At 38.8% G+C, this 25,744-nt stretch overlaps 1 protein-coding gene across 6 annotated transcripts in view; it reads left to right on the top strand.

The window, feature by feature from the left end:
- ROBO1 (roundabout guidance receptor 1) overlaps positions 1-25,744 on the top strand; it is a 1,291,095-nt gene that overhangs the window by 805,593 nt on the left and 459,758 nt on the right. For 2 of the 6 annotated variants that reach the window (XM_045165075.1, XM_045165074.1), the window contains exon 1: positions 16,583-17,687. The exons of 3 other annotated variants lie outside the window; for them this stretch is intronic. In XM_045165075.1, the coding sequence (XP_045021010.1) occupies positions 17,633-17,687 (55 nt within the window). In that variant the 5' untranslated portion in view covers positions 16,583-17,632. Of the gene's footprint in view, positions 1-16,581; positions 17,688-25,744 lie in introns of those variants that run through there. One more of the 6 variants, XM_045165077.1, reaches the window with a different exon arrangement.

The raw sequence follows: 25,744 nt of genomic DNA, 5'->3' as shown, positions 1-25,744 counted from the left end.
AGTCCCTTGTTTAATTAGTAAAGAAGAATTCAGATTAATCTCGTTATCTTACACACTTTTACTAAAATTATGTTGAAAATAGTGTTTAAACTAGCTAAAAAATTTTTATTTATAAAAAATACAAGCACTAATATATCATAGTTTCACTATAAAAATATTCCACAAATGTGCCAACAATGAGAAAATTACACGTATCCTGTAGGTAAATACCCAAAATCCCTACCCAAATAATGAGTCTTGCAATTATCACTTTAAAATCATGAAGTACAGTTTTTTTTTAAATTAATGAGTATTTAGGGTTATATAAAATAATCAAATTATTCAGCTAATATGAAAAATAATTAAAAACCAGCAAACTTCAGGAAATCTAGGAAACATAAGGATGTTTTATAAATGTATTGTTTTATTTCCTATCACTCTTACATATTGTTTTATTATTTTGCACTGTGCATTTTTCATGGTCTTCTAAGACCCCCGCAAAGATAAAGAGCAGATGGAAAGTCTTTATTTATCAATTTCTAGCCAGCAGAGGGCAACAGAGCGTTGTATACTAAACACCCTCAGCCAATTAAAACATTTCCTAGAGATGTTTTTTCCCTCTTGTACAAAGACACAAAGAAAAATATAAAGAGACCTACTGTGAACTTCCATTTCACCAAAATGTGGATGTGGGTGTGAGTGTATGTGTTTTAAATTTTAAATTATGTTTTGGATAATTTACCTATGGTAAATTAACAATCTAAAATTAATCCAAGGGAACATACATGAAATAAGAAATATCTTAGTAGAAGATGTTATCCAGTCTTTAAGGGGAACTTCAAAAACTACAAATTCCCAATATTTATAATGAGGTTTCTATCAAAAAATCATGTTACCCATATCATAGGGGCAAAATAGCAAAATAATTCTCTTAGAGTTAAAAGAATCCCTCTCATCTCATTTATGTTTTTGAAATAAATAGTTACCCAGTACTTATCCTAAGCTTCATGTTTTAAACCCAGTTTATTATATTCTTACATTAGTTATTGTTTCAAAATAATTTTATGAGGGACTAATGACATTTACCTAAAGAGTATGTGAAGATTATATATATGCAATATAAGGACACTTGACAAAAATCTAATTTAAAAACAAGTGATATTTTCTCTCAAGGTTAAATCAGTTCTGAAGGTTTTTGCCACTCCTTGCTATGTACAAGAAAGTTAATTTATTCGATACGTATCACTATTATAATGTCATGAAAAATCTCTCCAGACCTCCCAGCCTTAACTGACTGATTCTTTGATTCTAGAAGCTATTGTTTCCCATCCGTAAGTCTCACCTACCCACAAATAGATAAGCATTAAAAAGCTCTCTTCATGACACCTAAATATAGATATTGAAAACCTTCTTTTCATTCTCTTGTCTGCATACCCTTTATAAGCCTGGCTGTATGTTTCTGAACTCATTATGAAATATTACTCTAAATAGATTTTCCCATTTTGTCAGAGAAATAAAATGGAAAGGTATACATCTTTTAAATTCTAAGTTTCCTTGGTTGATTGTGAAGTCATATTTATGTATTCTCGTAGCATTGAAGAGCAGATATACTTTAAGAATATTACAGTAATAATATCTGAGCACCATTGGACCATCACATTTCAGATATACCATGGCAACTTTAATTTTATTAATAGTGTATACTCACTAAGGCTGTTCAAAAATAGATCACCACTGATGTGCTATTAGTTAAGAATATGGTTTCTAAGTACAACATTAATTTGAAATTAGTTATGCTAGAACTTTACTATATGTAGATGTCTTTTAAACTGTACTTATGGCTTTATAAACAGTCTTTCAAACCACAGCCCTTATATGCTTTGCTTTATTTGTTTTAAAGTTTTCAGTTTTCTCCTACTAACTGTAAACTTAATCTTGAGGCTCCCAGGATAGTGCTCTTTTTTTCCATAAGGAAATCACAACAATAATTTTCAGTTGATATTAAATATTTGCTTTCTCTATTCCAAGCACTGTGCTAAGCACTTTTTGCATATTATGTTTCAATACTTGCAACCCTCCTGTAAGGTAAGAACAATTATTCGCTTTACTTAATACAAAAGGAAAAAGGTCTTAGACATATTAGGAGACATGACCATGGTCATCCTGTCCGTCAGTGGCAGAAATCTCCATGCATTTTAGAAACAAATACAGTGCCGTATTAGTCATTATTCTAAGTATGCACGAAACTCTATCACTATGCCTGCTCCAAACAGCAAAGTTTAAATAAACACTGTGGTGGTGGTAGTTTAGTCTCTAAGTTATGTCAGACTCTTGAGACCTCATGGGCGGTAGCCCACCAGGCTCCTCTGTCCCTGGGATTTCCCAGGCAAGAATACTGGAGTGGGTAGCCACTTCCTCCTCCAGGGAATCTTCCCAACCCAGGGATCAAACCCACATCTCTTACATCTCCCCCATTGTAGATGGATTCTTCACTGCTGAGCCACCAGAGAATAAACACTAAATGCTCTTAAATTTGATTTTGCCTCAGACATTCCTTTATCTTGTAGTTGACTGGAAGATGAATAGTATAAATATATTATATATCTATTTTTTCCTAAAGACATAAATAAAAGTATACACACTCTGGAACATATTAACAGATAACTTTTCCCATGTGCTCATGTCCGCACAATAAGCCCACGAATGCCTATTGCAAGCTTTGTAGCACCTAGGAGCTATCACCATGGAAGTTTTCTAATCACTTCTCTATAACTCATGTTTCATTAGTGAAAGTCACACAGTCGTGTCCAACTCATGGACTATATGAAATTCTCCAGGCCAAAATACTGGAGTGGGTAGACTTTCTCTTCTCCAGGGGATCTTCCCAACCCAGGTCTCCCGCATTGCAGGCAGATTCTTTACCAACTGAGCCACAAGGGAAGCCCAAGGATACTGGAGTAGGTAGCCTATCCCTTCTCCAGCGGATCTTCCTGACCCAAGAATTGAACCGGGTCTCCTGCATTGCAGGTGGATTCTTTACCAACTGAGTATGAGGAAACCCTATTTTGTATAGTATAAGTCATATTTAATTAAGTCCACACCAATTGAAAGCTTTACACTTTGCCTTTACTTCCAATCATCTTTCTTATTCTATTAATTCCAAGTTTATGTAGAATAAGTAACATATTATTGAAAAAAAAATGCCTCTTTATGTAAGATCTAAATTTCAATTCATCAGAAGAATGTAATTAAATTTTCTTTTTAAAGATATATAAACATTTAGTAATGCTTTGGGCTATGTTTACATAAAATTTTATAATATTTTCCTATACAGTAAGGTTTACAGCAGAGCTTGCCTAGTAACTTAAAAACCTAACTGTACCTCATTAATAAGATACATTTCCACTAACTTATTTCATCCTTTCAAGAAAAAAAAAATTCCCTCTAAAGGAATTCGACTGGAAAAGTGTTTCTCAGTCTTGATACCATTAATATTTTGGGCCAGATTATTCTTGGATTGGGGTGGGGAACTGTCCTGTGTAACACTGAGATGTTTAGCAGCAATCTTTGCATTTAGACACTAGATGACAGCAATACTTTCTCCTCCTCCGCACAGTTGTGACAACCGCAGAAGTCCCTAGACATGGCCGAGGATCCTCTGAGTCAGGAAAGAGGACAAAAATGGCCCCAAGCGAGAACTCGGAAACAGAGAAACTCTCCTAGGAATAGCCTATTTTCCTTTCAGAATTGGAGAGATTAACGAGAAAAGCATGAAGGCCAGATATCTGCATTTAGACTTTCTTTGTATTCCTCTCTTAGTCTAGCTGAGTATTTCCTAAAACTTAAGATGGTGACTGCAGCCATGAAATTAAAAGACGCTTACTCCTTGGAAGGAAAGTTATGACCAACCTAGATAGCATATTCAAAAGCAGAGACATTACTTTGCCAACAAAGGTCCGGCTAGTCAAGGCTATGGTTTTTCCTGTGGTCATGTATGGATGTGAGAGTTGGACTGTGAAGAAGGCTGAGCACCGAAGAATTGATGCTTTTCAACTGTGGTGTTGGAGAAGACTCTTGAGAGTCCTTTGGACTGCAAGGAGATCCAACCAGTCCATTCTGAAGGAGATCAGCCCTGGGTGTTCTTTGGAAGGAATGATGGTAAAGCTGAAACTCCAATACTTTGGCCACCTCATGTGAAGAGTTGACTCATTGGAAAAGACTCTGATGCTGGGAGGGATTGGGGGCAGGAGGAAAAGGGGACGACAAAGGATGAGACAGCTGGATGGCATCATCGACTCGATGGACGTGAGTTTGAGTGAACTCTGGGAGTTGGTGATGGACAGGAAGGCCTAGCATGCTGCAATTCATGGGGTCACAAAGAGTCGGACACGACTGAGCGACTGAACTGAACTGAACTGAAGAATACTGTATGGAAGTGAAGCACAAAGTTGTGTTCCATGTACATACTTTGATATGAGCTATAAATATCATTGGTGAACAAGTCAGAAGTCATTACTACCGCTAGGGAGTTTATAAGTATACAGCAAGCGTAAACGATATATATATATATATATATATATATATTTCACAGCAATTATGTTTGCTTGGTGCTATGGAGAAACAGTCGAAGTTTCTTCAAGCATTTTACAGAGACACCTCTGAACTATTGGGGAAGATGGGAAATACAAGTTTGGGAAGGCTTTTCAGGGAAGAGACTTTTATCAGAGACTTAAAGGATGAGTATGAAGTACCCAGGGGAAATCTGGGCTAAAAGGCAAGCTCTTCAGACTGTGTTTTGCTCCCTTAATCACATTGTTTCCACCTGGAAAACACATTTAATGATGTTCTAGAATGTATAAACATGTCTAAAGAAACACCTCTATGTTCACTATCACCTTTTCAAGTGTTCTTCTTAGTGTTGTGAAATATTAAAGGGAAAAGATCAGAAAAAAATCTAGTATAATGAATAATCTGATTTATTAAGCTTTGCCAAGGATTCTGCATATTTTTGTCTGAGTTAAACAGAACTGACCAAAAAGAAAAAAAAGACAGTTATTTAAAACAGATGGATTTGCCAGATAAAGATCTGATTTTTAAGTGGTAAGATTACTGCCCTCAAGAAATGATGACATTACATCTTCAGTCAGTAAGGCATCCAATATGAGACATAATGTCTTTTCTTTAATTATTTTAACTTTATAGTTCATATTTTTGGCAGGCAAGCTAGGATAATTAAATTTTCAGGCTCCTATTGCACAATTAGTCACATGTGGAATTTAGAGGAAAATCAAGAAATAGGTGATGTTGACTGAAATAATATGATTTGGATAAAGTAGGATGCACGTTACACCTCTAGGTTGATTCCTGTTTAGACACTTAAGTATGATTACATTATGGTCACTGTCAATATAGTTATTATAACCAAATGTTTAATAACGTGCACTGCCATCAGGAAAGACAAATGAGTGAAATAGTGAATTGGGCTTAAATTTATATTTTTCCAAAAGATAATTGCTTAGAAAAGCCTTATGTCTTGATTTATTGTCCTTGCTAAAAGAAAAACATTTACTTTTTGCTGTGAAATAAAAGACCTGTGAAATTCAAACATACTTGTGAAATACAAACTTTTCATTTTTAAATCAGTTCTAATGAAAGGAAAAGCACCCCTTGAACAAACAAAATTATCCTATTGGGGAAAAGTTAAAATTTCAGGTGTTAGGAATTGTTTAATAATAGTTATTCATTGTTGTCTATGATGCTTAACTCCTAAGGCATGTTGATTCTAAGACCATTTGCAATCTGCATGGTAACTCCAAAAACAATTGAGTCACTTAAAACATGGGGCATGTGTTGCCTCAATAAAATATCAATGATTAAAATGAAACTAATTAACAATTTAACTAGTGAGACAACATCCTATTATGATTTTTTAAAGTAGACTCTATGCACCTTAATGGCAATTGAAAATAATTTAATTATCTAACCATCAAAGACTAGTTATATATATTTTAATAAAATTATATGATGCACTTTTACTTCACTCTTTTAATGAGGGTGTTGAAGAATATTTAATGACAGAAGAAATTTTATGACATAATAAATTGAGTGAAAATGTAGGTAACATAGCAGTTTTAGAGTACTGTTCCATATTGTAAAAATAAAAGTCCATACATGAAGAGCAAACAAATGAAAAAAAAAAAGAAAGGGCTATAATAAAATGTTGATTGCATATGTGATTGTATTTGAGAGTTATTGCAAATTTTATTTCTTGTATTTTCCAAATGTTCTAAAAATATATTCCTCTGATATTTTGAAGAAAAAATAAATAAAATCTCATTAGAACCAATTAGCATCTGAATATAGGGATGTAAGCTATATTACTTTCAGTATGCACTTAAATAATATTTGTGGAAAATACTGACATTCTAAATTAGTAAAACAATTTTTTTAAACTTTGTAGTTGAAACACCGTAAGAAAAAAATAAAGTTTAGAAATCCTTGAATGAATAGAATAATTTTTATATGATGTTTTTGTAAGGTTGTTTTACTGGCTTCAGCAAACATCTGTTTTATTTCAAAGATACTCATATGATACATAAATGCAACAGATACGTACTGTGCCAGTGAAATTCTACCTTCTAGGTATAATAAAGCAGCTTTAAAGCTGCAAGTATATCGTGATAGGAAATCGAGAAGGTGAGATTAGATCAAATCGACAAAGACTTTCAGTTAGAATAATGGAATTGGATGATTTCTTTTGGAATGTGGCCAGGATGTTAGAAAGGAGGTGATTAAACTCTTAGGAAAATGTATAATTATCCTTGTTGTTAAGAGAGTAGGTTTACATTTCATGTTAATTTTCAACAGCAGTTTGTTTCTCAGAGACAATTGTAGGATATGGCTTTAGTATTTATTTGTAAGAATGAGCACCTCATATTTAGAATCCTAGTTCTCACAGGCCAGTTCTATTAAATACTAAGTCCTGAATTGAACTTTTCAAACGAGAAGTCATTTTTCCATAAAAGAAACATACTATATAGGCTGTAAAACAAATAACATAAAACTTTCAGTATGGTATGAAAGTGAAAGTGAAAGTGGAGTCTGACTCTTTGTGACCCCACGGACTATAAAGGGGGGAATTCTCCAGGCCAGAATACTGGAGTGGGTAGCCTTTCCCTTTTCCAGGGGATCTTCCCAACCCAAGGATTGATCCCAGGTCTCCCGTTTTGCTGGCAGATTTTTTACCAGCTGAGCCACAGGGGAAGCCCAAGAATACTGGAGTAGGCAGCCTATCCCTTCTCCAGCAGATCTTCTCCTCCCAGGAATCGAACCCTGGCCTCCTGCATTGCAGGCAGATTCTTTACCAACTGAGCTATTAGGGAAGCCCCTATAATACTACAATTTAATAGCATTATTATTTATGATTAACTTGGATACTTTTTTCAAAAGTTATTATAGTATTAAACATTTAGGCCTACTTTTTATTTACTATCTCAGAAAGTTACCTGTAAATAGGGAACTATAATAGAATTTTAAAATGTATTTCAAGTCAACATAATGCATTTTTAATGCACTGATTAAAATAACTGTTAGAATCTAGGTAAAATACTATTCAGGATGAACAAAGCAGCAGGTGGGACTAAACATAATGAATGTACAAAATGAGACATAAATCCTAACATATGTACCTCAATCCTCTAAATATTTCTTGAATGGGTTTTTTAAGAAGCAGGGAAAAACCAAAAACATTGAACAGTTTTGTACAACACATCTGCAGAATTAAACATAATGTAAATTACTTACAAAATAGTTTGTGTTCAAATTGTAAGCCTATAGAGTGTGACATTCAGCTGCACAGCTGTTAACTATGATGCCAATTTAAGAGAATTTTAATTCATGATTCAAATAGTATACACTTGGTTCCAGATATATTTGGAAGTCAAAAACCAAAAGACAGCAACTTTTGTGGTAAGATATTAATACATATCCATCTTTATGTCCTTCAATATATTCTGAACGAGTTAACAAACTTGTAGTATGTATTTTTCCATGCATTCTCCTTAAAGAGAAACATAAAAACCCTTTGAACACTTTCAGATCAGATCAGTCGCTCAGTCGTGTCCGACTCTTTGCGACCCCATGAATCGCAGCACGCCAGGCCTCCCTGTCCATCACCAACTCCCGGAGTTCACTGAGACTCATGTCCATCGAGTCAGTGATGCCATCCAGCCATATCATCCTCTGTCGTCCCCTTCTCCTCTTGCCCCCAATCCCTCCCAGCATCAGAGTCTTTTCCAATGAGTCAACTCTTTGCATGAGGTGGCCAAAGTACTTGAGTTTCAGCTTTACCATCATTCCTTCCAAAGAAATCCCAGGGCTGATCTCCTTCAGAATGGACTGGTTGAATCTCCTTGCAGTCCAAGGGACTCTCAAGAGTCTTCTCCAACACCACAGTTCAAAAGCATCAATTCTTCAGTGCTCAGCCTTCTTCACAGTCCAACTCTCACATCCATACATGACCACAGGAAAAACCATAGCCTTGACTACCTGGACCTTTGTTGGCAAAGTAATGTCTCTGCTTTTGAATATGCTATCTAGGTTGGTCATAACTTTCCTTCCAAGGAGTAAGCGTCTTTTAATTTCATGGCTGCAGTCACCATCTGTAGTGATTTTGGAGCCCCCCAAAATAAAGTCTGACACTGTTTCCACTGTTTCCCCATCTATTTCCCACAAAGTGATGGGACCAGATGCCATGATCTTCGTTTTCTGAATGTTGAGCTTTAAGCCAACTTTTTCACTCTCCACTTCCACTTTCATCAAGAGGCTTTTTAGTTCCTCTTCACTTTCTGCCATAGGGTGGTGTCATCTGCATATCTGAAGTTATTGATTTAGAAATAAAATAAAATTTAAACACCTAAATTCCATATAGAAGCAGAAGTAGTATAGATGCGTATGTCACTCAGTTTTTTATTCCAGAATGAAAGTAGATCTTTAATTGAACAAAACAAAATTTACACATCAATGGCTTCCTCAAGCTGGAACCAAATCCATAGAAAAAATATTAAACAGCAATTTTTATTAGTATTTCACAATCTAGCACGGGGATAAGATCTAGGGAGCCAAAGTTCAAATCTGTGTTTAGTCTCATGTTAGTTAAATGTTCAACATCTTCTCATGTATAAAATAGATAGTAATTGATCTACTAATACACTTTTGAGAATTTAAATGAATTAGAATACATAAAATTCTTAGAACAGTACCTCTAGCACATAATATTATGTAAATGTTGGCTGTTGTTAGTTTTATTCTATTAGGAAATGGGGATTTTAAAAAGTTATGGTTCTTATATTCCTGAAGATATGTAAAACTCTATATATAATATATGAGTAATATAATATGAATTGTATTATACCACATCTAGTGATAGACAGTATTCTAAATCTAGAGAATCTTGACCAAGAATTTTTGATTAACCTATTCTGGTGGAAAGAAATCTCCAGTGATTTAGAGGGCTGGGTTCTAGTTTTGAGTAAAGCACTAACTAAAGGTGTAATTTGGGGAAAGTAAGTTTCTTTGAACTTTAGGTTTCTCATTTATGAAAATTTAATCGTGAAGGTCACTTCCAGTTTGAGTGTTATATACTTTAAACTCAGATTCCAATCCCTTTTTTTCAAATAACCTGACCCAAATCAGCATGTGCTGACTTGTCAGAACCTTGACTTTCAAGTTGCTGAAGTCCACTGAGAAACATCAACTCAGTGTCTCACCTTCATGTTAGTTCTCTGTTAGTTGAAGTGGATAAATGATTGAACCATATATATTTGAGAAAATATACTTTAGAACTACAGAAATAGGTTTTTTAAGGAAGCATTTTTCCAAAAATTATATTAAGAAACAATGAAACAAGACTCATTCATTCATGTAGTCGTTCAACAAACATCTGAGTTCTGACAAGTTACCAGAGAGTGTTTGGGATGCTGGGAATAAAAATCTCTGACCTCATAGAACATTCTAAGAGGAGTGAGTCAGTCAATAAAAATAAATAAGGACATATGTAGTGTCTTAGATGGGGATAAGTGCTCTGGAGGAAACAAAACAAAACAGAAAAACAAAGCATGAAAAGGTATCACATACAAATGTACTTTTATAATTGGTGATCAGAAAAAGCCTCTCTGAGAAGGTGTGATTTTATGAAAACCTGAGAGAGGAAAGACCGTAGGTTTGCTGATGTGTGGAGCTAAGTGTTCCAGCCAGAGCAAGTGCAAAATCTCTCATGCTGGTGGTTGCCTGATAACATTCTAGGAATAGTTTAGACACTGTTGTGGTGAAGCAAAGTGAGCAGGGGCAAGTACATGGGGAAGGAGATGCTGTCAGGGCATTGGGAGAGCAGCTCTTGTGAAGCCTTGTGGGTTTCTGAAAAGAGTAGGCTGTCACTTTAGGTGAGATGGTAAACCACTGGAGAGTTTTGAGCAGAAGCTTGTATTTGAACCAGCTTGGTTTGAACCAAAGTGCCTTTTTTCCCCCCCATGCATTTTGGTTCAAAACAAATTGGGTTCAAATATAAGGTCCATGGCTTCTGGGCCTTAGAACTTCAAGTTAATGATTTATTCTTTCATCCCTGTTTCTAAATTAGGATGATAATACTACTTCACATGATCATGGTGAGCATTAGATCAGATAACATTTGTAAAGTGCCCCAAATGTTGCCCTCAGTCAATGCTACTTCCCAGTGTCCTCTCCTTTATCTGAAAAAAACTTACTGTCTGTTAATATTAAAGGATTAAACCCTAATGAGACCCATTTTGCTAATAGTTAGGGTCCCAGGTTCCATCAGAAGGACTTAGCAATACAGCATCTTGTTGTTTAGTTGCTAAGTCATGTTTGACTCTTTTGTGACCTCATGGATTGCAGCCCACCAGGCTTCTCTGTCCATGGGATTTTCCAGGCAAGAATACTGGAGTGGGTGTCCATTTCCTACTCTAGGGGATCTTGCTGACCCAGGGATCAAACTCATATCTCCTACATCTCCTGCATTAGCAGAACAGATTCTTTACCACTGAGACACCAGGAAAGTCCAATAGATCATCTAGTTGTAGAGTATCTACAATGTCTCCAAGATGCTAAGATGCAAAAAGGCAAGCACAATCACAGTAATTCCATAGTGAACTCCAGTATATCAGGGTTTATGTTTTTAAATGAGACTTAGAGACCCTTAGTGACACTGGAGCACGTGAGTAGGTGAAGCCTAAGGAGTTCTATTCCACATTTTCCTAGATTGAAAACCCTGACAGTACCTTAAGTCTTTCACTAAGTGAAGACAGGTAAACCATGAAATCTCTTCTGCCTATGTTTCCTGGTTTGGAGCCTCCCCTGGTGGCTCAGGTGGTAAAGAATCTGCCTGCAGGAGATCTGGGTTGCATCACTGGGTTGGGAAGATCCTCTGGAGAGGGAATGACTACCCACTCCAGTATTCTTGCCTGGAAAATCCCATGGTCAGAGGAGCCTGGTGGATGATAGTCTATAGGATTGCAAAGAGTCAGATACAACTGAGAAACTAGCACTTGAACTATTGCCCCCCTCCCCTCCACTAAATCTCTAAATAAGTTAAGACAGGTAACCCAGGGAATCTCTTATCCCTATGGTTCCTGGTTTGGGGCCTATAATTACCCATTCTAAATAGCAGAGAAGCAAACAAACAAAAATAATGCCATTAAAATGTGCCCTACGCACATTTAAAAGAAAACATTCTGGTAATTTTATGCTCTTTCATGAACAAGAATAAAGTTACACATATTTTAAGATTCTACCTTGTATCCTCTTTTGTTTTCCTTTCTTTCTCTTTTCTTTCTTTCCCCTTCCTCCCTTTATTTTCTTTCTCTTTCATTATTCTAATCCTAAATTATTTATTTTTTCCTTGAACTACTATTGCATATAAAATCTATACCCAACTCTATGTGATTTATTACATGTGACTTGTTGATATCACATATGGCACTTAGAATCAGTAAGTATTGAGCACTTAAAAAAATAAGGTTTTCTGTAGGTAAATATCATAAGTTGTTTAGTGGGGAAAACTGAAGCTTTTAATTTCCAGGAGTGGGGGATTAGAGACATTACTACAAGAGCAGCATGGCCTATACTGAGCAATGTTTACTACAGAGACAGGGCGTTTCAAAATATGGTAGATGTTCCAACAGATATGTGTCTATTCTCCTTTATTGGGGTTATTTTAGGTTACTTTCTTAAATGGGACTTCTGTTATATATCCAAACTTAGACTGAATCCAAATATTCAGATATTAAATTTTTCAAATATTCAGTGTAGTTCATCAGTTTATATACTAGAAACAGCACAGATTATTTGGCAATTTTGTATAAAAGTTGCTCATGTAGCTGTGGTACTCTGAGAGGTTGTGCAGCCTGGCCTTGGTAAGTATCAGGCTGCTTCTCATCAGAATTCAGGCTTCATCTGGTTTCTGGCTTCCTGGTAAGGTGGAAGAGAGAGAAATGTTGTGGTTTGTATTTCCCTTAAGAACTCAACTGGGCTCCTCCTGATTTGGGTAACTGATATCTGGAATCTCTACAAAGATCCTGGGAGTTTTGTTATTTCCTGAGTTCCTATAACTACCCCTGTGAAAGATGAAATCAAATCAGACTGACTCAATATTTCTTTACTGCTCTAGAATGTTGAATGTCAAGGAAGCTCCTATTTACAGAACTGTGTCGCTCAGTCGTGTCTGACCCCATGGACTGTAGCCCGCCAGGCTCCTCTGTCCATGGGGATTCTCCAGGCAAGAATACTAGAGTGGGTAGCCTATTCCTTCTCCAGGGGATCTTCCCGACCCAGGAATCGAACCAGGGTCTTCTGCATTGCAGGTGGATTCTTTACCAGCTGAGCTGCCAGGGACGCCTTCATTTAAAAAGACTACTAGAATGTATTACTTTCAGCTTTCCTTGAAATTCTTATTTTAGAGAGCTTGAATTTCATAAGCTTCAAATGATCAGAATTCTCTAAATGGAACCTGAGAATCCACCACTCCTTTAGAGCATGGTGATCAGAATAGAGCTTCTGAGTGCAAATTACAACATGTTCTTCTTACCATGATCTCTGTCTCCCAATCAATCAGCCTGGAATGAGTCAGAGTTCTATTCTATGTATCAGCGCTGCCTGAAGACCTGCCATTTGTGGGCACCACGTCCATGTGTACACACACATTTGCACACATAGTCATACAGACACAATGATTATTTCATGCACTGTCCTAGTAACTTAATGTGCAGGAGTAGAAATGGGAAGGTGACAAGTTGCTATGATTATCCACCTCCAGGAATGTACAGAGCTGTCACTTATCCCAGAGATACTAGTTTTTATTCTTCCTATAGGTTCCACTCTGGAGTCTGTGTAGCTCCCTGTGTAAGAGCTTTGAGAGCCTGAGGAATAGGTTTCTCTTTGAATCTTGCCTCTTCAGAGCCCTTTAATGTTTCCTGCATGTAGATGATGTTCACTATGTTTGTTCGTGTGAGTGAGGGAGTGAAAGGAAGTTATGAAAGTTCTCGGGTACAATTAGTTTGACTTGTTACAGAGTCTTTATACCTTCTGAATACAAATTCTTATCTTCAGGTACCACCTTTACTGATATAATTGACAGAAAAGTACACTTTGGATAAGGCAGGGAAAGCAGAGAGGATCAGCATATATAAGCTGGTGATGAGGACCCTCATGGTGGTGGGGGCGGGGGGCGGGGGGCGGGCAGCTGGCCGAAAGTTAGCTCCCACAGGATTCTTTCTGCTGACTCCCCCAGGCAGTATAGCCTCTAGGAGTAGCAAAGAGGAGCCTGGTGGTGGGTGGGAGGATGTTGTTGCTAACTGAAGTTGAGAAATAAAAGGATAAATGGGAGTATTAATATGGTTTCCTTTTAATGACAATGAGATAAATGGTAAAGGAAAATTTGAAAACCTTAGCAAATTTCTGGAGACCAGGAGACTCACCTTGGGAAGACAATACAAGTGTGGGATTCTTGTGGGATCCAAGTGGGATTCTTGTGGGAAATAATACATGTGGGATTCTTACACATATTCTACTTTACATTTAAAAGCATACATCCTTTACTAAATTCAAATCTTTATTTAAAAAGGCACTCAGATACTATGCGGATTTGAAGAATTTCTCTCCCTCTCTCTCTTTCTTAAGTACCATGCTTTAGGTCATTTATTTTCTATTACTAGGTAAGCTTATCTTAAAAGCAGGTTTTAGCCCAAGGGGAGAAAGAAAAGACATATTCTATGTTTCTCACTAAGTATCCTTTCACAAAGCCTGAATCAATGTATGTTTTTCAGCATTTACTGCACATTCTTGTTTTTTTTTTTTTTTTTTTTATTGCTGGAAAGGTTTTGGCTAGAGTCTTTGAATTCTTATCTCCAGCCTGTTTACTGAATTTTCAGTCAGCTTTCTCAGGATTAAACTATCTTTCACTTTCAGAGATAGGTGCTGTGAACCAGAGTTTCTTTGTACAAAATCCTGCTCCAAGGTCATTGGTTGTACCATCAGCAACTAAAATGAATATATGATTCACTTTTAAAACTGTATCTTTTGTTAGGTAATGCATGTGCTCACTTTAAAAAATGTACAACAGTATTTAGAAAAGCATAAATCCATTCCCATCTCTCCATCTATCATGCTTTCTCTTTCCCAGAGTCAACCACTGAAAGCAGATTATGGTATTTCCTGATAGATGACAAATAAGCATCTTGAACTTCTTATAAATAACTTGGCACATAATAATTTATTGAGAAGTATAACAGTGGTAAAGAACCCACCTGCCAATGCAGGAGACATAAGAGACATGGGTTCCATACCGAGTCGGAAAAATCCCCTGGAGAAGGGCATGGCAACCCATTCCAGTATTCTTACCTGGAGAATCCCATAGACAGAGGAGCCTGGCAGGCTACAGTCCATAGGGTCACAAAGAGTTGGACATGCCTGAAGTGACTTAGCACACACATGCACATAACAGCCCTCAATACCAATGCTGTTGTTGTTGTTCAGTTGCTCAACCCTGTCGGACTCTTTGTGACCCTGTGGACTATGCCAGGCACCCCTGTCCTTCACTATCTCCCGGAGTTTGCTCAAACTCATGTTCATTGAGTCAATGATGCCATCCAACCATCTAATCCTCTGCCACCTTCTTCTCTTTTGCCCTCAATCTTTCCCAGCATCAGGGTCTTTTCCAATGAGTTGTCTCTTTGCATCAGATGGCCGAAGTATTGGTACCAGTATCTACCATGTATTGGGCACTCACTATGTCTTTGGAGAAGGACATGGCAACCCCCTCCAGTATTCTTGTGTGGAGAATCCCATGGACAGAGAAGCCTCGTGGCTACAGTCCATAGGGTCACAAAGAGTTGGACACCACTGAAGTGACTTAGCACGCAGGCAACTTCCCTTGTGGCTCAGCTGATAAAGAATCTACCTGTGATGGGGAGACCTGGGTTTGATTCCTGGATTGGGAGGAGGATCCCCTGGAGAAGGGAGCGGCTGCCCACTGCAGTATTCTGGCCTGGAGAATTCAGTCCATGGGGTCACAAAGAGTTGGACACCACTGAGTGACTTTCACTTCACTTCACTTCACACCATGTCTTGGGTGGTTTTTGTATAGTGTGTTTTTTAACAGAAAGGAAGAAAATGAATGAGTGAATGAATGAATGCAATAACACCCATCAAATGTGATAGTTTTGTTTTGCTTTCGATTTGTGAATATCTCAAGAGTTTTTATTTCAGAAGGGAAAATGGAGATCTGGCCTGGTAACAGGGATAATAGCTGGTTGGTTGGTATTTTAGGGTGAGGTGCATGGGATGTTAAAGCCCACACCTTTTGGTTTTGAAACACAGAATGGGTTCTCCTATAAGCACAAACTCCAGAGTAGTCAAGGATGCTTTTTGCATATTTCCTCTTCCTTAGTTACCTCCCCATGGTTATCATTCTGATACTGAGAGTCAATAAAGTTGAAGGAGAGGTATTTGGTTACCAAAAAAAAAAAAAAAAAAAAAAGGTCCCCAGGACCCACCCCTGCGCCCCTCGAGGAGGTGGGTAGTCTTTCTACAAGAGCCTCAACAACCACAGTATAAAATAAACTGATTTTTGTAATACAGTGCCCATCTCCTGATACATTTTACGTAGTTATTTCCCTGCTTCCTATCCCAAAGGTTCGTTTGCCCATATTTGATTTTTTTTTCTTTTTCTGTTTTAATGGGAATAGGGAAGGGTGAAGATAGAGTTATCTGAGAGTTCATCCAACTCCTGGAAGCGGTAGGGAAGAGGTTAAGCTGGACCGGAGGATTTTTGAAGTCTTTGGCTGGGAGGTTCCATTTGGAGAAAGGTGCAGGGGAGCCAGGGGTGGCAAGAGAAACAAGCCAAGTTCCCATTCGCTCGGATTTGTGATCCTGAGCAATTTGATTTCTCACCTGAGGGCGCAGTCGGGCACCCTGGCTCGTGGATGGAAATATTAACAAGCAGAACTTGCCAGGGAGGCGTCTGGAGAGTGTAACCTGACGCATGGAAAGGACCGCGCGGCCCCTTTAAGTGTTCTCGGGCCGGGAAAGAGAGGGAGGAAACTGGGAGCCGCGGGGAAGGTGGGGGAAACCCACAAACGACCGAGCCAGAGAAGGGGCAGCGTGAGAGCAGAAACTTCAGACGCTGCTGATCCCGGCGGAGCTCGGGTGAGCCGCGGCGGCCGTCACTCCCACCCGCAGCGGCACGCTCCTCGCCCCTCTCCGCTACCCCGGGGAGGTCCGGGAGCTGCCTCCCTGCCGCTACCACAAGCCTGGGCTGCGGGCAGCCGCCGCTTGGAACTTTGGGCTCCAGCGTCCCAGCCGCGGAGAGTTCGGGGTGCTTTGCGCGCACGCCCCAGCGGCGAGGGGTCTGAGGGATGGTGAGCGCAGCTCTGGGCTGGGAGCGCCCGGGAGCCTTGAGTGTGTCCGCGGACCGGCTGCAGTCCTTAGTGCCCTCCGCATCCCCCAAGTGATGGGAACAAGGGCCCGCCCAGGGAACCGCTGTCGCCGCACCGCCCCCTTGCTCGCCCCCAGCGCGCGGAGTCACCCAGGCACACCCCCGGCACCCTGTGCCTGCTCTCCAGAAGTGCTGCCGCTGCCTTTGCCGCCGGCGCGGGTGGCCAGCTGTTGACTGGGCTCGCCGATAGACGGAGAAGCACTTTTCGGCTCGTCCTAATCCGTTCTCACACCCCAACTTTGCCGCCGCGCCGGCCCTCGCCGCGGCGCTCGGGCGCACAGTGTGGGGGCTCACGCCGGGAGGCTTGGAGAGATCGAGGAGGAAGGAAACCGCACAACTGCTCTTCTGCTTCGGCTCTTTGTTGTTCGCTTTGGATGGTCCTTGGAAGTGGCCGAGCCGCCTCGGAAACCCTGGCGCCAGAGAAGGCAAACCTTGGAATCCTTAGTCTGCAAAGGGCTCTGAGATATTGACAAGCGTCCGGAAAGGTGGACCAGTAATTGCCCTGAAAACTCCTGGCGGATTGACCCACGTTGCTTATATTAAGCCTTTGTGTGTAGTGTGTGTGGTGTGTGGCTTCATAAATTTGGGGACCTCATTTTTACCCCCTCCTCTTGGCATGAGACTGTATGCAGGATCCACCCGAGGACAATGATCGCGGAGCCTGCTCACTTTTACCTCTTTGGATTAATATGTCTCTGTTCAGGTAACCCCGCGTCGCCTTTCTTCACCCTTCATTCCCCTCTTGCACGCCTCCTCTCCACTTTCCCGAATCAACCCCGAGCTGAATTTTGGCGACCTCTGCTTCCTTCTAAGGCCGGAGGGGCCCGACCCCTGGCAGGAGTTTTAGACGAAAGGGTTCTTAGATGGTACTTTGTGCTGTCCTTATTCCCCCATCCCCCAAGACCCTCCAAGCCTTTTCGCAGACCTAGGCCTTTTGCCAAGTTCGAGGCACGCCCAGATCTCTCCGGGCAAACGCACGCCTGAGCGCCGGGTGGAAGAGGCAGCGGGTGGCGGTGAGCTTGGGCCCTGAGGATGAGCCAAAGTCAGTCCGTTGGCTCGACCGCGTCCCTGGGGAAGGGAGCTGTGCGCCCAGGGAGCGGCAGCCCAGAAACCCGTCAGGATTCCTGAACCTGGTCGTGCTATTCGCCCCTCCTCTTCCGAGCAAACGGGTTATTAGTAGTTGTTTTATGTAACCAAAGTCTGTAATTAAATTCGATGCTGAAGAAACTTCAGGAAATAACTCCTTCTTACGGTAGGATATAAACTAGCCACTCTGGCTGGCTGAGTTTAGAAGGGAAACAGGCGATTGCAAGTATCAGAAAGGAACACTTAGTTGCCTGGGAATGTTCATTGGCAAGGGAAAACCGAAGGCTGGGTTTAGGATTTGGGGGATTCATTATATAGTATGGAAACTTTTCATATGAACCGTTGGAAGGATGCCGCAGTGGGGTACGTCTCACCTTAGGGGTGTACAATGCATCTACACTTACCAATAGTTTTCTGACACTCCCTAAGAAACTTTTAGTATGGGGGAACAGAGCCACGACTCAACTTTTCTTTCTTTCTTTTTGGTAGATTCTGGTTTCAATCAAGGATCCAATTTCAGGCCTTAAAACACACCACACACACACTCACACTGCAACACACACACACACACACACACACACACACACACACACACGCACTGCACCTCAGGGAATTTTTTATAGTCCTGTACTGAGCTTCAAGTTGCATCAAGGCCTGTAGGTTAGAGTAACTCAGTTTCCGTGATTATGAAACAGTTTTGAAAGGTTAGTTTGAGATTTTTGTGGTCTATGGCTATAGTTTATATTTTGAAGAAGGCTTTTACTTAAGGAAATATGTAAAAGAAAAACATACATCAGCCAAATGATAGCGAATAAACCCTTAAAATAGTTTCAGCCCACGAGATATGCTTTCTGACTAAAAGCAACCTTTGCAATGGAACTAAATGAGGAATTCATTAAATTGTTACTCCGTTGAAGAAAACAGAAAACTGAAGTTTTCATATATGTCACGGTGGAAGATGAATAGATGAAACCAATTCTTTGGGGCCACCTCTTCTTACTTCAGTTTCCCCTTTCTCTACTGTAGTTTTTTTTTTTTTTTTTTCTTCTTAGTTTGCGGGTCTGAATGATTGAAAAGTTCCCCACCCTCACGACCTGGCGAGGATGCAAATCAGAAACATTCAGATCTGATCTCTCTATTTGTCTGTCTTTGCTGCGTCTCCCCCTAGTTTAATTTACAGCTTCAGATACCTTTGAGGTTTTTGTTGATTCACCTTCTCAGTTAAAGTTTATTCACGTGTGTAAAGTGAAGTGTCAGTGTGATAAATGACTGGAGAGCCAGATTACTGAAGATAGGAGGATTAATGGTCATTAGTCACTGTTTGAGCTGAGTTTGTATATGTTGGGACATTTTATCATGGCTGTAGATTAAAGATAGGGTCACACTAATAGGGTATCACTGAAAGCTGGTCACATCAGTGTGCAAATTCTCTGTCTTCACTTGGAGAAATATCTTGGAGTGTGTGTACTGTCCTCTCAGATTTTGTAATTTGATGAGTACCTAGTATCTGAGATTTGTAGTTTAAATAGATATAAATCATTTAGACCTGAAATGATTTCTGGCTTTGTTTTTCTAAGTTAATTTTCCGCTGAAGTCACTGATGATTTTCATAAGTCTTAAATTTTCTAATAGGTGTGGTCATCTACTTTGTTGGCAGGATCGGAGGTGTGTCCTTGTGAGATGCTCTCTCATATTTAACCTGAAGCTGTTCCTAGCTCTTCTGCTGACTTTAACTCCTGCTGTGCATTTGAACTTGGGGAGTCCAAGTTATTGGTCTGCTGAGGAGATTTCATGAGAGTGTGCTATTCTAAAGCCATCCTATTGATTTGAGTAAACCTTCACAGAACTCAGATAAGTAAGTCAAGTTGGGCGTGCTCAAGACACCTGGACAGGGAATGAATGAAGTTCTTGAAAGATTGTGTTTCGTATCTTGCCTCAAGCCTAAGATCACAGTCTATCACTTGTTAATGGAGTGTATTTAAGAGAAATGTGGTGAGTTTAAATAAATCAAAGTGTACCGAGGGGCTAAGGTACCTTCAACAAGATTTAACCTGTAAAAGCATCTATTGGTTGTCAGTTCTCTTTTTCTTTTTCTTTTTTTTTTTTTTTTTAACCTGGCTGCCAACTTAACAAAATCCAGTAGTTTTCTTCAAACAGATTATACACTTCATGTTGATGTGTTGATGTCATATTTAACCTCAAATATTATATGTTTGCTTTTTGTAGCCTTTTATTACACTAATGCTACAATATATAATTTTTATTCTAGGAAACTAAGATTTTGAAAAAAATAAGTATTTCTTTTGAAATACTTTTTTATAGTGAGTTTCTTTCATGTTTGTATACCTCATTTCTTTTCTGTGGAGAGCTAGACTTTTGGTGAGGGGAGCAGATGAAATAGCACTGGAAAAAAAACAACCTGTGTGATCTCTCAGGACCTGATTCTAAACATTGTTTCCTTCTTTATGGACTTCCTCTCTTCAACTCCATTTGCTACAACCTGCTTTTAAGTGAAAAAAGTGGTTGAATTTCAGTTCAGACTTATGATGAGATCTGAACTTCAAATGAAGTGGAAATTCACTAGTGCTATCTTTCTGCTTTTTGGGGGGAGGGGGGAGGCGGAGAGTCTTTTTCTCTTATTGGGAGGGAAATTTTTTAGGAAAGTTTCACTCTGTAATCCACTTATCTGGGTCTATGGTCTCTCTCTAACTGGAAGATTCTTTGGCAATTCTGGTAATTTCTTATTTTAAAATAAACTTGTTAGCTTTTAAATATACTTGCCTGAACACTGTGACATCTTTTAAAGCATACGATTTCTCGATAATGGGATACATGAGCTAATTTCTCAATAATGGGATACATGAGATAATTGCAATTAAAATGTCTCAGAACAGTAAGTTCATCTGAAATTTTCCTTTAGTCTTCACTGTGACAAATGAAATATTCTTGTGTGAATTAGTGATATGAAATGCTAAACTTCAAACCTGTAATCAAACAAACCTGTTATTTATTTATTTTACATGGAGTAGGTATAATTTAAAATACTGGGCAAGAGGTATAAAATTGGGCTGGGAAACAGAATAATAGCTTACCAATGAAGATTGTAAATAGTTGAGTATGTATCATTTTCTATGTTTATAAGAGATGCTAGAGTAATGCTCATGTTAATTTCTGGCTTTTGAAAAATGTTTAATTCTGAAAACAAAAATACAGCTGTCTTGAATGCTTGGAAAAAATACAAGGAAATCAAAATTTTACTCAACAATTAGGCCTTAGGTAATCTTAAATAAATTAAAAAATTTGGTAATAAGAAAGAAAAAAAAAGCCAGTAGAAGCAGAAGTCTAGAGAAGTACAGTAGAAGAACCAGATTCAGAATTAATCTATAATTAAGTTTTAAGCTATAGGAGGAGGAGGAGTGGCAGTAGATAGAGCAGCCAAATCTGAGTGCACCCCTCTGACCACCCGTAGGACAAAAAGCAAATCTGAAAAGTGGACTCTTGAAAAATTGATGTCAAGGTATATGCTGTATGTTTAACAACTATATAGAGAGCTAGACTTTTTTTAAAAAACTGAATAGTTTGGAAGATGGGATCATTTGGAAATAAAGGAGTAGTCTAAATTTTTAAAGAATTTGTAGAATTTTTTTTAAAGCTGCTAATTTAATAAGACTTTAGAATGTTGATTGCCTCAGTTTATTTAGTGGAGTGAAAAGCTAAGTCTTTACGTTCTGTATCACAGTTTTTGCTTAGAGGAGACCAGTGAAGTGAAAGAAAGAAATAATAATAATAAAAAAAACTAGATTATATTCAAATTCTGGGGTACCCTAAGAAACTTTATGATGATGACTATTACCGTTGCTATGAAGATATGACTATCATTTGTTGAACATTCACCATTATCTTGTTTAATGCTTGTAAGAACCCTATGACGTAGGTGCTATTATTAGTAAAATATTTCTTTATCTGTGTTTTATAGTTGTGTTTTATAGTTATAACGTCATAGAGATGTTAGGAGATACAGATGAGAGGGGATTTGAACCAAGTTGATTCCAAAACCCTTAACCACTGTGCACTTTCCTAGTTGAAAGAGAGAAATGAAGGATTTAAAAGAAGAAAGATCATAGTTCAATCATTGTTTAATTTTAAAGCACGTCCACCAAATCCACCCAAACAAGACTGTGGTTTGAACACTTGAGAATTTGGAAGGGAGGCTTTTCTTATCCTGCCATTAAGTAAAGGATATTCAGATTTTTAGATCACTAGGTAAGACAGTGATTCTTTACCTTCAGTCAGCTCGCATCCAGCCTTTATCATGTCTGCATTTTCTGGCATGCTTAAAAATAGAGACTGAACAGAAGTCAAAACAATGACTTCTGGTGATGTGGAAACACACAATTGCAAGTTGTATTTTGGAAAACGAATGCCATCCTCATTCATGCACACTTGAGGAAAGATTTTGTTCTGGGTCCCAAGGCAAATAATTGGTGCTTATCAGGAAAGAGCCTGTGGAGAAGCAATCATTTCCCCTGGGGTTGCTTTTTCCTCTCTGGGTTGGGCATGGGCTGGTGGTCATTTAGTAGCAGATGAGCCTTCTGCTTGACTGCTGTTCACAGATCACTCACTTCATGGTTACTGATCATGGAAGGGTGTTGTGTGTTAATACCTGGTTGATCAGCTGGTTGGAAACTGCTTATGCATAGCCAATAAAGTTGCCATCCTGTGGAGATCAAAGGCCACCTCCTTCCTTTACAATTCTGGATTAGGATGGTTTCCTTTCTCCCTTCTCCCTCTTACCTTCAGCCCTTTTCTTCAATCTTGCTGTTGAAGGAAAGGAGGAAAAAAGATTATCTGTAGTGTACAGGGAGATAGCTTTGATCCCCACTCCATTGCCTCTCTCTTTCTCTCTTTAGCCTTCCAAAAGGCTATTTCTTTTTTTTTTTTTTTTTGAGAGTTGTATTTTATTTGGTGGGAATTTTTTTTTAAATTTTATTTTATTTAACTTTACAATATTGTATTGGTTTTGCCATATATTACCTGTGGCAGATTCATTTTGATATATGGCAAAACCAAAAGGCTATTTCTAATGCTAGAAGGTGTCATGTTGCTTGCTTCATAGGGGAGCTCAATCTCCTTTTGCTTAAACCAAAACAGACTGCTGCGAATTCCCTTACTTCTGTGATTTTACTTGGCTTCCAAACATCTTACAGCAATGTTGTTCCACATATAAAACAATATTTTGAACAGCATGACTGTGCATATCTTTCTGACTTAGTTCAGCGAGAGAAGAACCTTACCTCTTTGGTGTTCACAGCTGTCCATGGCTTAGAGCCAGAAAAGAATATCTGTTTATTTTCTTTAATTAACTTATTTTATTAAAGGAGGAGAGTGTATAGAAGGTAAACAATGGTAGACAAGGTTCTTGGATTGTGAGTTTGATGCTGAATAGTCTGTAGGCCTAATGCCTGTCACCTAGTTTGACAGATAAATGAACCATTAAAAAGCACCACCAATGGATACAAACAAATGTCAGCAGAGCAGTGTGGTTCTGCCTTAAGTGGGAATATATATTTTTTATATCCAGTGAGTGATTTATATGCAGCATATAGGGAGTGGTAACAATACAGTATATTTCTGGGACCCATTTTTTTTTATGATCACGTTAGTCTCCCATATTAGAAAACATATTTTTAAAGCAATTCCAGCAAATAGTAGCTCATGGTTACACTTTCTCAAAATGCCCTTGATTGGATTTCAGAAAGTGTCAAGTTGGAGGTATGGGTCACCTGTGCCGGTGTTCAGCTCATCTGTACATGCCCTGAAAACCAGGGACAACTTATCCACAGTCAGCCATGAAAGGAGCACGGAGTCTGGAACTTTGTCTCAGCTATTTGCAAGAGGTGTTGGTGGAAGAAAGTCAGGAGACCCGTCTTCCGTGGGCCTTGGTTCTTGGTAAAAACGCAAAGAAGAATCTTGAGTTCTCACCTGCTGCAAGAGAGTTTATTGAAGATTAAGAGAGAACAGAGAAAACACCTCAAGAGATAGGTAGGCCAAGGCCTAGGAAGGCAGCAGCCCAGAGCGCTGAGGTGCAGAGTTTTTAATCCAGCTGGTCATTGACAGTCTTAATTGACAGCTGCAGGTTTTATAACCAGAGGCTGTGATGTGCATGTTCTTTCTATAATTCAGCCTATTATAATTAGATATATGTATTATAGAATATTTATGAACATTTAAGGAGCCCAATGAAACAAAGCTTACCTAAGGACATAATAGCTAGTGTGAGGTGTGCGTGAGTACCAGAATGGGGCACAAATCCTTCCCATTGGCCAGTGGGGGATTTTTTCTGGTCCCCTGACCATTTTAGAGTACTGAGGCTGTGTTTGGGGCAGCATTGGTTAATAGCTATTGGATATGGCCGCTGACTTGGATGCTTCTAGTGGCTCATGGCTAACTTGCTGTCTGACAGAGGTTCTGCTAAAAAATATAAAAGACCAAGTTTGTATCCCTGAAACACTCTGTGGATTCTTCTTTTTTATTTTATTATTTTTGACTATGCCATACAGCTTGTGGAAACCTGATTCCCTGACTGGGGATTGAACCTGGGCCCTCAGCAGTGAAAACACAGAGTCCTAACCACGGGACTGCCAGGGAATTCCCTATAGATTCTTCTTTTACTGTGACGAAAATTATTTTAGAAGTAATAAAATTGTTACATATGACCTTTTAGTAGTTTAAAAATCCTTTAAGGCATATATTATCTCTCTCTTGATTTAGCTTAAAATTTCAACGAAAATAATAAGAGATATGCTTCTATGACCATCAGGTTCTTTGAGGTGTATTATGTATGGTCATAACTTATGCAGTATTATGGAAAAAAAATGTCAACTTGGTAAGCTCATTCCTGGTTGTTAGCAGAAGAGGAGACAGAGGCTAGGTTTTATTTTTTCTCCATCCATGTGACCGAGGCCCTTTTTTGTCATTAGCAATCCCTGGTAGAATTTGAAAAGAACTGGGGCCAATGAGTGAGTGAATCAGGCTACACTTGTCTGTTTCAAGATTATTTGGCATCAGATGGTGCTAATGAGGTACTTTCTCTAAATTTAAATCTCCAAACTTCAGTAACATGCATTCTCTGTTTTCTGTATTAGCGTGTGATTGTTTTCTTCCACTAAAGATATACTAGGTTTTAGTTTGGTTAAAAGTGTCTGTCTTCAATTCCTTTCCTATATAAAGGAAATATAAAATGTACACTTTTTAGTCTTACTGATCCAAAGCTGATTTTGTTTACTCAGGCTTGACTTAAAAGGCAGTCTTCTATTACTTGGAAACTTCACTAAAATGGTGTTTGTTCATATATCAAAGTGTTAAAATGCATTTGTAAGTGTTAACTGCACTCCTCTGGGTAACTTTAAACTACTTCAGTTGCTTGGATTGGGAAGTAATTTCAGTATTTCCAGACCATTCAATTAGCAAGTTGTCTGACTAAAGTAAACTGGCTTGTACCGCCTGTGAGAGATAGACTCATCTGTTTTCTCCCTCATATTTGAAAAGAAGTGAACATTTCCTTAGCAATCTGGTGTTAAGTTTGGAATTGGGATTTGCTTAAATTAATGAACTTAGTATATTGCCAAAACCTAAAGATGTAGAAAGAAAATGGGAGATGGGCAGAAGCTTGGA

Source organism: Bubalus bubalis, chromosome 1 (assembly GCF_019923935.1).
Source record: "Bubalus bubalis isolate 160015118507 breed Murrah chromosome 1, NDDB_SH_1, whole genome shotgun sequence".
NCBI lineage: Eukaryota > Metazoa > Chordata > Mammalia > Artiodactyla > Bovidae > Bubalus > Bubalus bubalis.
This window is presented reverse-complemented; position numbering and strand designations above follow the sequence as displayed.